The sequence below is a fragment of the Rhinatrema bivittatum genome, chromosome 14, assembly GCF_901001135.1.
Source record: "Rhinatrema bivittatum chromosome 14, aRhiBiv1.1, whole genome shotgun sequence".
NCBI classification, from domain to species: Eukaryota; Metazoa; Chordata; class Amphibia; order Gymnophiona; family Rhinatrematidae; genus Rhinatrema; species Rhinatrema bivittatum.
Genome location: NC_042628.1, coordinates 77,638,062 through 77,655,147, shown reverse-complemented (window position 1 = coordinate 77,655,147; position 17,086 = coordinate 77,638,062). Strand labels below are relative to the sequence as shown.

Here is a 17,086-nt window from a genome sequence, read left to right as displayed (position 1 = left end):
GAGCAGAAATACAACTTGGTAGAACGAAATGGATTTTGATTATCCATAATAAAATTAGATATGCAAATGAACTTATAAACAATGTTAGGGAGGCGTGTGCACTTATGAACTTAGCATATGAACTTATAAACAATATGAAGAAAGTATGTGCACTACTGTACAATTGAATGCAGGGGCGGGGGGGCAGGGAGGGATGGAGCGAGGAGGGAAAAAGGGCAGAAGGGGTGGGGGAATAGTGCAGGGGATGAAAGTGGGGCAAGGGGAAAAAGGGTACTTTAAAGCAGGGGTACTTTTGAGGACAAGTTGCTAGGGGGTGAAAGGGCGGGGTAGGGGGAGGCTGCGGGGCGCTGGGGAGGGTGAGGGGAAAAGGCAGGGAGAGTCTTAACTTTGCAGGGGATGAGGGTGAGGGATGGGGCAGGGAGGGTGCTAGGGTGGTACAGCGGAGGTCAATGAGGAGGATTGTGGGCCGGGCGGGAGCTGAGGTGGTTCAGGGGAGGTCATTGCCTAGGATTGAGAGGAGTTGGGGTAGGCCTGTTTAAAGAGCCATGTCTTGATTCCTTTTTTGAAATGGCTCAGGGACGGTTCTAAGCGGAGTTTGGCGGGAAGGGAGTTCCAGAGGGTAGGACCAGCAATGGAGAAGGCTCTATCTCTGGTGGTAGTAAGGTGACCAATTTTGAGTGAGGGGGTTTGGAGGGTGCCAGCAAGGGAGTTTCTAGTGGGGCGATTGGATTGACGGAATTGTGGCATATCTTCAAGCCAGGGGGAATTGTTTTTGTATAACGTGTTATGGAGGATGGTGAGTGTTTTGTATTGGGAGCGGAAGGTAATGGGGAGCCAATGGAGATCTTGGAGTATGGGAGTGATATGATCAGTTTTTCTGGTGTTTGTTAAGATTCTAGCCATAGCATTTTGAAGGATTTGCAGGGGTTTAATGGTGGAGGCTGGGAGGCCTAAGAGAAGGGACTTGCAATAGTCGAGTTTTGATAGTATAGTGGTTTGCATAACAGTGCGGAAGTCGTGGGCGTGGAGGAGAGGCTTCAGTTTTTTGAGGGTTTGGAGTTTGTAGAAACCCCCTTTTAGAAACGATTTAATGTGGGATTTGAAGCTTAATTGATTGTCTAGGGAGACTCCTAAATCTCTGACAGTGGGCGGTAGTGTGTGAGTTTGTGAGGCGTTTTGAATCATTTGGTGGATCGAGTTGATTGGTTGATTTGTTAGGATAAGGATTTCAGTTTTTGAGGCGTTGAGTGCAAGGTGGAGATTGGAGAGGAGGGAATTAATGGATGTCAGACTTGTTTCCCAGTACTGCAGGGTTTCTTTGAGGGATTTCTGAATGGGGATAAGTATTTGTACATCGTCTGCATATAAGAAGAATTTTAGTCCTAGTTTGGCGAGTAAGTGGCAGAGTGGGAGAAGATATATATTGAAGAGGGTGGACGATAAAGAGGAGCCTTGGGGTACGCCTTGTGTAAGGGGAATGTGAGCGGATTCGAAATTATCAATCTTGACTAAGTACTTTCTGTGGTCAAGGTATGAGGAGAACCAGGATAAGGCTGTATTTGCTATGCCTATCTCCGCTAAGCGTGATATTAGGATTTGATGGTTCACGGTATCGAAGGCGGCTGAGATATCAAGAAGGGCAAGTATGTAGGATTGGCCGTGGTCCATGCCTTTGAGGATGGTATCTGTTATTGCAAGTAGGAGTTTTTCGGTGCTTCGATCTTTATGAAAGCCATATTGAGCGGGGTGTAAAATATTGTTTTCTTCTAGGAAATCGGTGAGTTGCATGTTGACCACTTTCTCCATGATTTTGGATATAAACGGTAGATTGGAAATGGGCCTGTAGTTTGCAGGGTCATTTTGGTCGAGGGTGGGTTTTTTTAGTAGTGGCTTCACGATGGCAAGTTTAAGTGGGTCAGGGACTTTCCCGGAGGTGATGGAGCAGTTTATAATATCTGCTAATGGTTTTGCAATAGCGGATGGAATGGTGAGGAGAATTTTTGATGGGATGGCGTCTGCGATGTGGGTGGCCAGTCGCATCTTTTTTAGTATGGATTCAACTTCCTTCAAGGAGGTAAGGTCAAAGGAGTCGAGGTTAACTTTATTGTCGATAGGTAGTGGGTCTGTGGGGGCGGGATTGGAGGGGAGTCGAGTAAGGATTTTGGAAATTTTACTTTTAAAGTAGTCTGCTAGTTTCTCACATTTTTCTATGCTGTTTTCTTCTTGGGAGGAGGGAAAGGGGGACTTTGTGAGTTCTGCAACAAAGGAGAAGAGGGCGTTAGGATTGAATTTATAGCTATGGATTTTTGCTGCGTAGAAGTCACGTTTGGCGTGGAGTGTTGCTTGTCGGTATATATGCAAGGTATATTTGTAGGCCGCTTTGTGTGTGGGTGTGGGTTGTTTGCGCCAGGTACGTTCTTTGGATCTGAGGTCTTGCTTTAATTTTCTTAGTTCGTTGGTGTACCATGGTTTTCTCTCGGTTTGTGTAGGGGTAATTATTTTGTGGATGGTGGGGCAGATGTCATTGGCTATGTTGGAAATAGACTTATCCCATGACAGTAGAGCAGTATCTGGGTTAGTTAGGTCGAGGTTTTCACTTACTTTGTTGAAGGCTAGGGATAGTTCCTCCGAAGAACATGGTTTACGGAAAGAGATCGTTTTTTTATGTGAATTTGAGATTGGAGTGTTGGTATTAATGGTGAGGTGGGCATTGATGAGAAAATGGTCGGACCAAGGGATAGGGGTGGTGATGGGTGCTTGGGGTACTGTAATGCTTGTGTTAACAAAAAGGAGGTCGAGTGTATGACCAGCTTTATGTGTAGGCTCGGAGATTAGCTGTCTGAAGCCCAGGGCTTTGAGGGTGACAAGTAGAGTTTCGCAAGCAGGCGTAGTGGGGTGGGTATCTACATGGAGATTGAAATCTCCGAGTATCACTGCGGGTGTATCCGGCTTTATGTTGTCAATGATGTATTCAATGAAGGGGGATGGGTCCTGTTCAAGTATACTAGGAGGGGCATAGACAAGGCAGACCTGCAGGGATTTGGATTTAAAAAGACCAATTTCAAGTCTTGGGGGGGAGGAGCTGGTTTGTAGTTTGAGGTTAAGGTGTTTCTTGGTAGCTAGGAGTATGCCTCCTCCCCTTTTTTTGGGTCTTGGGATGGAGAAAATGTCGTATGTCTGTGTTGGGAGTTGATTGATGAAAACATGGTCTGAATTCTTTAGCCAGGATTCTGTGATGGCACAGATATCAGGGTTGGTTGTCAGTGAGCAAATCTTGGAGGATAGGGGCTTTCTTTAGGATGGATTGCGCATTGAAGAGGGAGATGGCTAGCGTGGCTAGGCCTAGCAGCTGTGTGAGGGGTGAAATCATGATGGGCACTAGGGATTTATGCTGGATAAAGGAGTGAGGGTGTGCTGGGCGGAGGATCCACCGATGGGGGTGGTGTATGACAGGTATAGTAGGGAAGCACATTTTAAGAGGAGAAGGACGGGTAGTTGGGAGTAGGGTGGGTAGAGGTTGGTCTCAGAGATTTTGGGACGATTAGGAGAGAGAGTGGGTATGGTGTATTCAGAGGTGGGGTTAGACCTGACACAGTTTAGGATGATGTGTAATTAGATGCTACATTGGAATTCTCTTCCCCAAGACTTACGCCAGGAACAATGCCATCTAACATTCAGAAAGAAACTGAAAACCTGGCTGTTCGCAGAAGCCTACCGTTGAAGGAACATCTTCAACCATCACTGACTCTCACCCTTCCACCCCTCCCTAATCCCTCCCCCCTCTTCTTTTCCCTCTCCCCCTCCCCCCCACTCACCTCACCCCTCTCCTTCTCCCACTGGACTTACCATGTTAATAATCGCCTAGGATAAATCTCTGTTTATGTATCTTTAACATATAGTTTTTTTGGTTGATTATATTTATCACTCTCCAGTTGTTTTAGTTTAAAATCTGTCCTGTCTTCCATCTCCCATGTTTTACGCTCCCTGTTTAATGTAACTTTACTTTCTACCTAGATGTTAATTGGTTTCCCCTCAGTTATATTGTAAACCGGTACGATAAGACCTGGTCTTGAGTATCGGTATAGTAAAAGAAATAAAATAAAAAAAAAAAAAAATTAGCATTTGCTGAGGATATAAGCATTTGCTGAGAATACAGGTTACAAAGTACAGTTACAAGTTACAAAGTACAGTTAGATGCAAGTAGATTAGATAGGGGGGTGGGGTTAAATGACTAGTAGGCGGTTTCAGTAAGTACAGGAGTGGCAATAGTTTCATAGAAAATGTGGAGGTTATCATAAGTTACTTGCGGTTGGAGGGATTGGTGTCTAACAGTTGCTATCACGGGTGGAAGAGTTGTGCACTGACTTCTTCTGGGGGTTGCGGAGACTGATGCAGCTGTCTTGTTGGGCGGGAGGTTGATGCAGTAAGCTGTGGTGGAGTTCAATGGTGCTCTTCGGGGCTGCACGAAGGGGCGCACAAAGGGGCCTGCCCCTTTGTTGCGCTCCTTCGGCGCGCGGCGCCTAGCAGCGCGAAGATTTAAAGCCCAGCCGGGCTGTCCCTGATAGAGTGGTGGCTTCTCTGTGGGCGGGCCTTGGCGCGGTACTTTTTTCTTTCTTTTGCAGGTTTTTTTATTTTTCCTTCTCTCGACGTGCGGCTGGCTCTGGAGCCCCCGGGTGAGGAGGGCGTACACTAACCTGACCTTCCCCCGGCGGGGCTTAGGCGCCGGTCGCTCAGGTCTCCGGTAGCGGATGCGGGCCGGGAGCAGCGAGAAAGAAGATGGCGCCTAGCAGCGCGAAGATTTAAAGCCCAGCCGGGCTGTCCCTGATAGGGTGGCAGCTTCTCTGTGGGCGGGCCTTGGCGCGGTACTTTTTTCTTTCTTTTGCAGGTTTTTTTATTTTTCCTTCTCTCGACGTGCGGCTGGCGCTGGAGCCCCCCGGGTGAGGAGGGCGTACACTAACCTGACCTTCCCCCGGCGGGGCTTAGGTGCCGGTCGCGCAGGTCTCCGGTAGCGGATGCGAGCCGGGTATGTGAAATCTGGGTATGTGAAAGAAAGCATGGGAGTGAGAAGCCTGATTATGTGAGAGAGAGTATGGGAGTGGGAAGCCTGTGTGTGTGTGCATGTATGAGAGAGAGGCTGGTTGGTAAGGTGGCGGTGTGACTGGTGTGTATGTGAATGTGAGAGAGAGAGAGAGAATGTGATTCAGGGAATGAGAAGCCTGTGCACGTGGAGAGCGAGCATGGAAATGAGAGACAGACTGGTGTGTGTGTGTGTGTGTGTGTGTAACAGAGAGAAAGTGATTATGGGAATGAGAAGCCTGTGCATGTGAAGAGAATGAGCATGGGAGTGAGAACCTGGGTGTGTGTGAGACACAGCATGGGAGGGAGAAGCCTGTATATGTAAGACAGAACATGGAAGTGGGAAGCCTGTGTGTGTGTGTGTATGCATGAGAGAGATCAGGTGACTGGTGTGCGTGTGTGTGTGTGTGAGAGAGAGAGAGAAAGTGATTATGGGAATGAGAAGCCTGTGCACGTGAAGAGTGAGCATGGGAGTGAGAAACCTGTGTGTGAGACACAGCATGGGAGTGAGAAGCTTGTATATCAGAAAGAGAACATGAGAGTGGGAAGCCTGTGTGTGTGTGTATATGCATGAGAGAGATCAGGTGACTGGTGTGTGTTTGTGTGTATGTGAGAGAGAGAAAGAAAGTGATTATGGGAATGAGAAGCCTGTGCATGTGAAGAGTGAGCATGGGAGTGAGAAACCTGTGTGTGGGTGAGACACAGCATGGGAGTGAGAAGCCTGTATATCTGAAAGAGAACATGGGAGTGGGAAGCCTGTGTGTGTGTATGCATGAGAGAGATCAGGTGACTGGTGTGTGTGTTTGTGTATGTGTGTGAGAGAAAGAAAGTGATTATGGGAATGAGAAGCCTGTGCATGTGGAGAGAACAAGCATCGGAGTGAGAGACTGGTGAGTGTGTGTGAGAAAGAGAAAGTGATTATGAGAGTGAGAAGCCCATATATGTAAGTGGAACACAGGAGTGGAAAGCCTGTGTGTGTGTGTATGGCATGAGAGAAACTGTTCAGGAAGGTGACTGGTTTGTTTGTCAAAGACTGTTTGGGAGATGATTGGTGTGTGAGAGACAGAAACTGGTCATGGGGGCATGACTGGTATGGTGGGTGTGTGAGAGAGACATGGGCCCTAAGGAAGAGGACCATGAGTATAGAGCTTAGCCACTACTGCTGCTTCTGGTGTGTGCTACAGCCTGCATGGAAGAGGAGTAGGAGAGCTGCTGGAGGGGGTAAGTAAAGGTGGCTTTTTAAGTTTATTTTTCCTGATTGACTGCCATTTTAATTATTTAATATTATGTGATGTGTCTGCTTTTTTTGAAATATTTTATTGGTGTTTGGAAAATGTTTAATAGTTTTTATGTGTTTTTAATTGTTGGATATTATTGTTTCATAGCTGTTTTGAAACATTTATTCTGCTTATTAGTATAGTTTTACAATTATTTCTGTGTGGGGATCTATAGCTGCTTGCTAGTTCTGTTTTCCTAATAAGAGGTGTATTGGTTTTTAGGACCTGATTTAATATTTGTAGTGTTGCCTTTTCATAGATAGAGTTGCTCCTGTTTGAGTGTATTCCATAATACAGGTGTAACTGTGTGCGGATTAGTTTATGTGCATTACTACAGATCCTGGGAGTATGTTAGGTCGGTTCTGTGTCTGTTACCGAGATATTTTACTAGCATGTAAGCGTTTGTATCAGTCTTATTTGTTGTGTTTTCTCAAGAGGACATGCATTGGTGGTAAACTGCTGTCTTTTCATAAGTAGGGCTATTGAGCCTGGAAGTAGGAGTTTGAGTTGCTGTTACTGAGATGACACCAGAACCAGAATATCTTTTTTGTAGGGTGAGTTGTATGGGGAATGTCATAATTCTGCTTTACATCCATTATTGTGGGTCAGGGGGGTTCCCGTGGATGCAAACTGTACTTTTACATCTAGCCCCGTGACGATCATGGGTCAGTGTGTCACGAATGTGAGAACCATCTGTCAGGTGTGTCCCAACAGAAAAAAGGTTGAGAACCACTGGCTTATAGGATGGGCATCTAATAGCTTGATGTGAGGTGTTGGTGATGGTGTAGGGTTTAGGGGGCCAGTTTTTCATGCAGAGTGAGACATATGAACAGCACAGTACACCTCAGTGAAGATTTGACATCATTTGGAGTGAGGAAAGTCTCACAAAGATGAAATTTTGTACTATGTTATCTTGGCCTATCTTGATGGTAGCCTGTTATAGAGTCCATTAGTCTCTTTGCAACACCACCATAAATTCACATGCTGTGTTTTTTCCAAGGTGGGCAGTTTAAAATGAGGAAAGCAGAAATGTTGAAGGTCAAATAAAAACAATAAATTAGTAATCATTTATAAGCATGCTACTATGAATTAACATATTGTATCGCTGACATGCATACCTGGATCCTCTGAGGATAATCTCTGCTCATAGTAATTGTTATGCCATAGGCCTCAAAGATCACCAGATAAATCAAGGAAGCAGCTCTGTTCCAATGGTGGCTATTCTGTACTTGGATGGTGAATGGGGTGAGGGTTGAATCTTTGGAAGCCATTCCAACTAGCTGGTAGATGCAGTCTCCCATGAAATCATACCTCTTGCCATCAAAGGTTGTATAGTGAAGGTCTCCAGAGATTGAGCAAGTAGAATAGTTAAGCGAATGGCAGCCTCGGATCCCGTTCAACACAAGGCATCTTTCAACGTCTTTGCAAGCGCTGTTCTTGCACACCACCTTGCCTGAAGAAGGGTCACAGTTACAGTAGACATGACAGTTCTCATCAGCCCAGAAAATCTCCCCAGGCTTGTAGTAAATATCATTGTAAGTACAGCCGCAGTTTCCCACAGGAACACATTTATCAATGCTGAAGACAAATCCATCGTTGCACTGGCAGATTTCCTGACATGGTTCTGCACATCGGTCAGGGGCAGTTCGATCAGAGCATGTGGCTGTGCAAGCATTTCCACAAAATTCATAGTGACTGTTCTTGTGACAGGGCAAGGCTGAAATACAGGTACAACATTTTTATACAAAACCATAGATTATACGTCAATGCTACAAAAACAACCCACAAGCCACTCAGTAAGTCACCATGCCTGGAAACTATTCTTAAAAACAAAATTATTGACCTCATAGATAGACATGTTTCATTGGGGGAGAGTCATTATGGTTTTTGCAAAGGGAAATCTTATCTCACCAATTTACTACATGTAGTGTAGAGTAGTTAAATCACAAGCAGATTATGATAAATTGCAGGAGGACCTTGTGAGATTGGAAAATTGTGCATCCAAATGGCAGATTAAATTTCATGTGGATAAGTGCAAGGTGTTGCATATAGGGAAAAATAACCCATGCTATGGTTACATGATGTTAGGTTCCATATTAGGAGCTACCATCCAGGAAAGAGATCTAGGCGTCATAGTGGACAACACATTGAATTCATCAGTTCAGTTTGCTGCAGCAGTCAAAAAAGCAAATAGAATGTTAGGAATTATTAGAAAGGGAATGGTGAATAAAACGGAAAATGTCATAATGCCTTTGTATTGTTCCATGGTGAGACCGCACCTTAATTACTGTGTGTAATTCTGATCGCCACATCTAAGAAAAGATATAGTTGCGATGAAGAAGGTACAGAGAAGGGCGATCGAAATGATAAAGGGGATGGAACTACTCCCCTATGAGGAAAGATTAAAGAGGTTAGGACTGTTCAGCTTGGAGAAGAGATGGCTGAGGAGGGATATGATAGAGATGTTTAAAATCATGAGAGGTCTAGAATGGGTAAATGTGAATCGGTTATTTACTCTTACAGATAATAGAAGGATTAGGGGCACTGCATGAAGTTAGCATGTAGCAAATTTAAAACTAATTGGAGAAAGTTCTTTTTCACTCAACACACAATTAAACTCTGGAATTTGTTGCCAGGAGATGTGGTTAGTGCAGTTAGTGTAGCTGGGTTTAAAAAAGGATTGGATACGTTCTTGGAAGAGAAGTCCATTACCTGCTATTAATTAAGTTGACTTAGAAACTCAAAGCAGAGTTGCTTACCTGTAACAGGTGTTCTCACAGGACAGCAGGATATTAGTCCTCACATGCGGGTGACATCATCAGGATGGAGCCCAATCACGGAACACTTTTGTCAAAGTTTCTAGAACTTTGACTGGCACCACTGAGCATGCCCAGCATGATACCAACCCTGCATCCAGCAGGGGTCCCCCTTCAGTGTCGTTTGTAGTAAAGTTTGAGCGAAAAATAAAATATGAAAATGTAACGGACCCAACTCCGCGGGGTGGCGGGCGGGTTCCGTGAGGACTAACATCCTGATGTCCTGTGAGAACACCTGTTACAGGTAAGCAACTCTGCTTTCTCACAGGACAAGCAGGATGGTAGTCCTCACAAGTGGGTGATTAGCAAGCTACAGGATGCCCGAATGTCAGGCACAACAACTGAGGTAGTTTTGGTGAATTGAGCAGCCTGATCATCTTCCTGGGTCGCAGGAAGGAGTTGGCATAAACAGGTTACGGAGGACCGATTGGCTGAAGATGGAATCCTGTCTACCAGTTTTGTCAAGACAATAATGAGCTGCAAAGGTATGGAGGAAGCTCCATGTGGCAGCCCTACAGATGACTGCAAGAGGAACGGAATGGAGGTGAGCCACTGACATTGCCATTGCTCTTACAGAGTGTGCTTTAACAGGGTCTTGAAGAGGAAGACCTGCTTGATGATAGCAAAAGGAAATGCAATCTGCTAGCCAGGTGGAAATGGTCTGTTAACCTACCGGAGTACCCAATTTGGTTTTATCGAAAGAGATACTTAATTGGGTGGATGTCCTGTGGGCTGTAGTATGATCTAAATAAAAAGCAATAGCATGTTTGCAGTCCAAGGAGTGTAGAGCTTGCTCACCTGGTTGTGAGTGAGGTTTGGGAAAAAAGGTTGGAAGAGTTATACACTGATTTAAATGAAACTAAGAGACACCTTTGGCAGGAATTTAGGGTGAGTACGGAGCACTACGAGGTCGTAAAGGAACCTAGTGTAAGGTGCATATGTGACTAATGCATGTAACTCACTAACCCTGCGAGCGGATGTAATAGCTATGAGAAAGATCACCTTCCAAGTGAGATGGCGAAGTTTGCAGGAATGCAAAGGCTCAAAGGGAGGCTTCATAAGTTGTGCTAGAACAACATTAAGGTCCCAGGTAAGAACTGGAGGATGTAGGGGAGGTTTAAGGTGTAGTAAACCCCTAATGAAGTGAGCCTCGAGTGGTTGTGTTGAAATCGTATTGTCGATACCTTTGTGATAAACCGCGATAGCACTAATGTGTGCTTGAATAGAGGAAGTCTGTAATCCAGATTCCGAAAAATGCTAAAGGTAGTCCAGGAATTTTTCTAGGGAACAGGAAAAAGGGTCTATTTCCTTTGTCTCGCACCACAAGGAAAATCTTTTCCATTTTGCACGATACGATCTTCTGGTAGAAGGCTTTCGTGAAGCTACGAGGACTTGTGAAACACTGTCAGATAGGATTAAAACTGCAAAGTCAAGCTTTCAACATCCAAGCTGTCAGGGATAGTGATTGGAGGTTGGGATGACGCAGTAGATGTTGTGTCCATCGGTGCCCGACGCCCTCTCTCTGCCCTCCTTACCTCTCTGGCACCTCCCTCTCCAACCGCAGGAAGATCGGCTGCCGTGGCGTTCATCTGCCACAAGTCCTCGGGCGTTTCCGGACTGGCTCGATGTTGCTATCCGCCATGTTCCTGGAGGCCTGGGGCGCACGCGCGGCATGGCCCCAACTGAAGTACCGGCAATGGCATGAACCTCGGGGGAGTCCCCCAAAGATGACATCACCTGCGACGGATATTTAAGGTCTCAGTATTTGCTAACAGATCGAGTTAGCAAGGGTTTCACTACCTAAGCTACTCTGCCTCCTCTGACTTACCAGAGGAACCCACTTCTCGGGGGCCTCGCTCTCTCCTTTGTTTTTCAGGTGACAGTCTGGAAGTGGTACTCGCTCCTCGAGGGCCTATACATTCCAGCTCCTGGGCTTTATTGGGACATTGTGTGAGTGTTACCATCTTTATCCCAGGACAAGCAGGATGCTAGTCCTCACATATGGGTGACATCGGTAATGGAGCCCTATGTACGGAAAACTTCTTTAAAAGTTTCTATGAAACTTTTGAATGGCACCGGAGTGCCTACTGAGCATGCCCAGCATGCTATGATATTCCCTGCCACAGGGGTCTCTCTTCAGTCTTCTTTTTTCCGCGAAGCGGTTAGCCTCGCGGTATAATTGGAGTCTGAGGTGAATTTTCATCTCCAAAAAATTCGGAAAATTTCGAAAAATACTAACTTCATCGCAGGGGTTTTTCCCATTAGTTACCGGCGGTAACTTTTTTCTCTCTCGAATCCCGGCTGGGATCGAGATAATTCGTTTTTTTCGCCGTCGACGGCCATCCGGCGTTATGGCCTCCGGGTTTAAAAAGTGCCCGAATTGCAATAGAACAATGTCGATTACCGACCCGCATTTCGAATGTGTTCTTTGCCTAGGCAAGGATCACAACATTCAGACATGTCCATCTTGTGCTGAAATGACCAGTAAGGGTCGGCGACTTAGGGCCGAGAAGATGGAACAGCTTTTTTCAGTTCAGCTGCTTCCAAGACCGTCCACTTCGACTCAGTCGTCTCCATCGGCCTCGGTTCGGCAACTGCTGTTAAAGAAAAAACTTCCAGCTGCGGGGGACGCATCCACTCCATCCCCGTTGATTTCATCGAAGGCATCGACTTCAGGAAGCGATAAGCAGCCCGAGAAGCATCGACATCGACGACGGCGGGAATCGGTGGCCGGAGACACTACCACAGGTACGGCCTCTCCGGCTAAGAAAACCCGGACGGAGGCAGAGGCTCCAAGGCCTACTGACGGGCGATCCCCACCGATATCGGTGCCGGGTTCCGAACCTCCTCAGGGCCCTGAGGAGGAATCGGCATCGCCAACACCGCCTCCCTCCACAGCTGCTCTGTTTTCACCAGCTGTGCGAGTGGAACTTGACTCCCTAATACGTCAAGCGGTGCAACAGGCTCTCCGAGAGGCGATTCCACCATCGATGCCGATTCCACATCCATCGATGCCCATCTCCGCACCAACGATTCCGGGGTCATCGACGATCCCACGGGAACCGATATAGATTCCAACCCGGGTGCATTCACCGATACCTCATACGCCCCCACCGATTCCTTCTTCGGTGCCACCGATGCCCATGCCAGTGCCCTCACCAGGAAGACCGATTCCAGCACCGATTCCTCAGGAGGATGTTCCCATTCTGCACCCAGTTTTCAACAAATTGGACACACTACTGGGAATCCTGACAAAACAATTACCACAGGATCCACTTCCAGGCCCTTCAGGGGTGCCAGGGCGCCCTAGGCCACATTCACCTGTAAAGACGTCAGTTCCAGGGCCACAGGATGAACCGGATGATTCTCATTCTGAATATTCTTCGGAGGAAGATTTATTCTCTGAACCGTCTCCAACTGAGGATCACAGAAAGTCTCCACCGGAAGACCTCTCCTTTACAAATTTTGTTAGGGAAATGGCTGATACCATTCCATTCCCTATACAAACAGAGGTGGATCAGCGACAAAAGACTTTGGAAGTCTTACAGTTTGTAGACCCTCCAAAGGAAATGTTGGCAATTCCGGTTCAGGAAGTCTTACAAGAACTTCAACACAGGATCTGGGAGCATCCAAGTTCTGTCTTACCGGTTAACAAAAGAGCTGAAGCCACGTATTTGGTACAACCAACTCCAGGATTCCAAAGAACACAACTGCCCCACCAATCAGTGGTGGTAGAATCCGCCCAAAAGAAGGCAAAGAGACAAAAGTCCCATGCTTCAGTGCCGCCTGGGAAGGAAAGTAGGTTGTTAGACAACCTAGGCAGAAAAGTTTTCCAGGGTTCCTTGCTGGTTTCAAAAATTTCATCTTACCAGCTGTACATGAACCAATACCAAAGAAACCTTTGGAAACAGGTTCAGGAACTTTTTCTTGCTCTTCCGGATCAATATCAAGAGGCTTTTCAAACACTCATACATAAAGGCCTTGACTCTGGCAAACACGAAGTCAGAGCAACTTACGACTGTTTTGAAACAGCAGCAAGGTTGTCAGCATCTGCTATAGCGGCAAGACGATGGGCATGGCTGAAGGCCTCGGATCTTCGCCCAGAAGTCCAAGATCATTTGTCCGATCTACCATGCTTAGGGGATAATCTCTTCGGAGACAAAATAAAAGAAGCTGTAGCGACCCTTAAGGACCACTCGGAGACGTTAAAACAATTGTCGTCTCAGCCTCAGGAGTCTCAGGCCTCTTCTAGAAAGTTTCCAAGAAGAGACACTCGACGGCCTTACTATCGCCAACGTAGATACTACCCCCCTGCAAGTAGACAAAGACCTAGCCGCCCAGCACAACGCCAGCAGCCTAGACAAAGACAACCGAGGGCTCAACCACCTCCACAAACGACAGCCACTTCTGGTTTCTGAACATCCCCAGAGAGCAGCAGCCACATCAATCCGTTCCCAGAAACACCTGTGGGAGGTCGCATTCAGCACTTCCTCAACAATTGGGCCTCCATCACCACCGACCAGTGGGTGTTATCCATCGCAACTCACGGTTACAGGCTGGATTTCTCAACTACCCCTATAGAGAATCCACCACTTCACTCTCACTCAATAAATCAACACTCCATAATTCTTCAAACAGAATTATCCACCCTTCTGAGAGCCAGGGCCATAGAACCAGTTCCTGGACCTCAAAAGGGCAGAGGATTCTATTCCAGATATTTCCTCATTCCAAAGAAAACAGGAGGCCTTCGTCCTATCCTAGACCTCAGGAATCTCAACAAATTTCTCAAAAAAGAAAAATTCAGAATGGTATCACTAGGCTCCATTCTACCTCTTCTTCAAAGGGGAGATTGGCTCTGCTCTCTGGATCTTCAAGATGCCTACGCTCACATCCCCATCTATCCTCCTCATCGCCAATACCTGCGATTTCGGGTACTGGATCAACACTTTCAATACAGAGTGCTGCCATTCGGTCTCGCATCAGCACCAAGAGTATTCACGAAATGCTTGGCGGCAGCAGTGGCACACCTACACAAACAAAAAGTGCACGTGTTCCCTTACTTGGACGATTGGCTCATCAAAAGTCAATCAAAAGAAGGAGCTGTCACTTCCCTCAAGCTCACCATCCAAGTCCTTCATGCCTTGGGTTTTCTCATCAACTATCAGAAATCCCATCTGTCACCAACTCATCTACTACAGTTCATAGGTGCAGAACTAAACACTACGCTAGCGACGGCTTTTCTACCAAGAGACCGTGCTCAAACACTTGTCCTCTTAACTCACGATCTTCGCAACCGATTCAAGGTGACAGCTCACCAGTGCCTCATTCTTCTAGGGCACATGGCTTCCACGGTTCATGTAACTCCCATGGCCAGACTGACCATGCGACTTCTACAATGGACACTCAAAACACAGTGGATACAAGCCACTCAACCAATGTCCACTCCTATTTACATCACACCAGAGCTCAGATCTGCACTTCTCTGGTGGACGCTAATGCCCAACCTGCTCAAAGGCCTACCTTTTCAGCAACCAGTTCCACAAGTGACGTTGACTACAGATGCATCCACCTTAGGGTGGGGAGCACACATTGGTCATCTAAAGACACAGGGCAAGTGGACACGACTCGAAGCCACTTTTCAAATAAACTTCCTAGAGCTTCGAGCTATACGCTATGCGCTGCATGCATTCAAAGACTGCCTATCACACAAGACTGTTTTAATCCAAACGGACAACACAGTAGCCATGTGGTACATCAACAAACAAGGAGGGACAGGTTCTTACCTTCTTTGTCAAGAAGCAGCACAGATTTGGGACTGGGCCCTGACACATTCAATTCTTCTACGGGCCACCTACCTAGCGGGCATACACAACACAGTGGCGGATCGCCTCAGTCGTCAGTTCCAACCACACGAATGGTCCTTGGATCCAGCAATAGTATCCAAGATCTTCCAACGCTGGGGACAACCGACGATGGATCTCTTTGCATCCCAGCTCAACTACAAAGTGAACAATTACTGCTCTCTACTCCGACAGCAGAACAGCCTACCAAAGGACGCATTTGCTCGCCATTGGAACTCAGGCCTGTTATACGCGTATCCTCCAATACCACTTATAACCAAAACACTAGTGAAGCTACAACAGGACAAAGGGACAATGATACTCATAGCCCCATACTGGCCTCGACAAGTATGGTTCCCCACACTGCTAGATCTCTCAGTCAGAGATCCGATTCGCCTGGGAGTAGCTCCCAATCTCATAACTCAGGAACAGGGTCAGTTGCGACAACCCAACCTTCAATCCCTGTCCCTGACAGCATGGATGTTGAAAGCTTGATCTTACAGCCACTCAACCTTCCATCCGCTATATCTCAAGTACTTATAGCTGCACGTAAACCTTCCACTAGAAAGAATTATTCCTACAAATGGAATATTTGTAGGAATACAGGTTTACGCTGTGGTGCACTCAAAAAGATTTAGATCCTTTCACTTGCCCCACTACCTCGCTACTAGATTACCTTTACCATCTCTCAGACTCTGGTCTTAAGACATCGTCTGTAAGGGTACACTTAAGTGCAATCTCAGCTTATCATACCAAGCTGGGAGATGCACCTATCTCCACACAGCCTCTCGTCAGTAAATTCATGAGAGGCCTAACTCACATTAAACCTCCGGTTCATTCCCCAAGCATACAATGGGATCTGAACGTAGTACTCACTAGACTTATGCGTTCTCCTTTTGAACCCATAAATACTTGTGACCTTAAATACCTTACTTGGAAAACGGTATTTCTCATAGCCATTACATCTGCCAGAAGGGTCAGTGAACTACAAGCACTAGTCACATATGAACCTTTTACAAAGTTCCTCCATGACAGGGTAGTCCTCCGGACACATCCAAAATTCCTTCCTAAGGTTGTCACGGAATTTCACTTGAACCAATCAATAGTTTTACCTACATTCTTTCCTAGCCCTCACTCTCATCAAGGAGAAAGAGCCTTACACACTTTGGACTGTAAGCGTGCATTGTCTTTCTATTTAAACCGCACTACAGCCCAAAGAAAATCCAATCAGCTGTTTGTCTCCTATGATCCCAACAAGCCAGGTAAAGCAGTGGGTAAGCATACTCTGTCAAACTGGCTAGCAGATTGCATACAGCTTTGTTATGAAAAAGCAGGCCTTACTCTTCAAGGGCGAGTAAAAGCACACACAGTCAGAGCAATGTCAACCTCAGTAGCACACCTTCGCTCTATACCTATTCTGGACATTTGTAAAGCAGCAACATGGAGTTCCCTTCACACCTTTGCAGCTCACTACTGCTTAGACAAAGAAGGAAGACAAGATTCAGCCTATGGACAATCCGTCTTAAAGAACTTGTTTCCAGTATAACCCCAACTCCTTCTACATCCAACCTGCTGTGATTTCGGCTGATTCATTTCAATAACAATACCTTACGGTTACTTCAGCACAAATGACTCAGCCTCTAGCTTGCTAATCACCCATATGTGAGGACTAGCATCCTGCTTGTCCTGGGATAAAGCAAAATTGCTTACCTTGTAATAGGTGTTATCCCAGGACAGCAGGATGTAGTCCTCACGAAACCCACCCGCCACCCCGCGGAGTTGGGTCTGATACGTTTTATTATTTTATTTTTGGCTAACGCTATTGCTACAAAACAAGACTGAAGAGAGACCCCTGTGGCAGGGAATATCATAGCATGCTGGGCATGCTCAGTAGGCACTCCGGTGCCATTCAAAAGTTTCATAGAAACTTTTAAAGAAGTTTTCCGTACATAGGGCTCCATTACCGATGTCACCCATATGTGAGGACTACATCCTGCTGTCCTGGGATAACACCTATTACAAGGTAAGCAATTTTGCTGCATACACTGCCTACTCACTAGATCTCAGTTTCTCTACA

General features: G+C 46.3%; 1 protein-coding gene across 1 annotated transcript in view; it reads right to left on the bottom strand.

Moving 5' to 3' along the window:
* LOC115075937 (IgGFc-binding protein-like) overlaps window positions 1–17,086 on the bottom strand; it is a 400,171-nt gene that overhangs the window by 33,413 nt on the left and 349,672 nt on the right. The window contains exon 43 of the mRNA XM_029576916.1: window positions 7,472–8,070. Within this exon, the coding sequence (XP_029432776.1) occupies window positions 7,472–8,070 (599 nt within the window). The remainder of the gene's footprint in view (window positions 1–7,471; window positions 8,071–17,086) is intronic.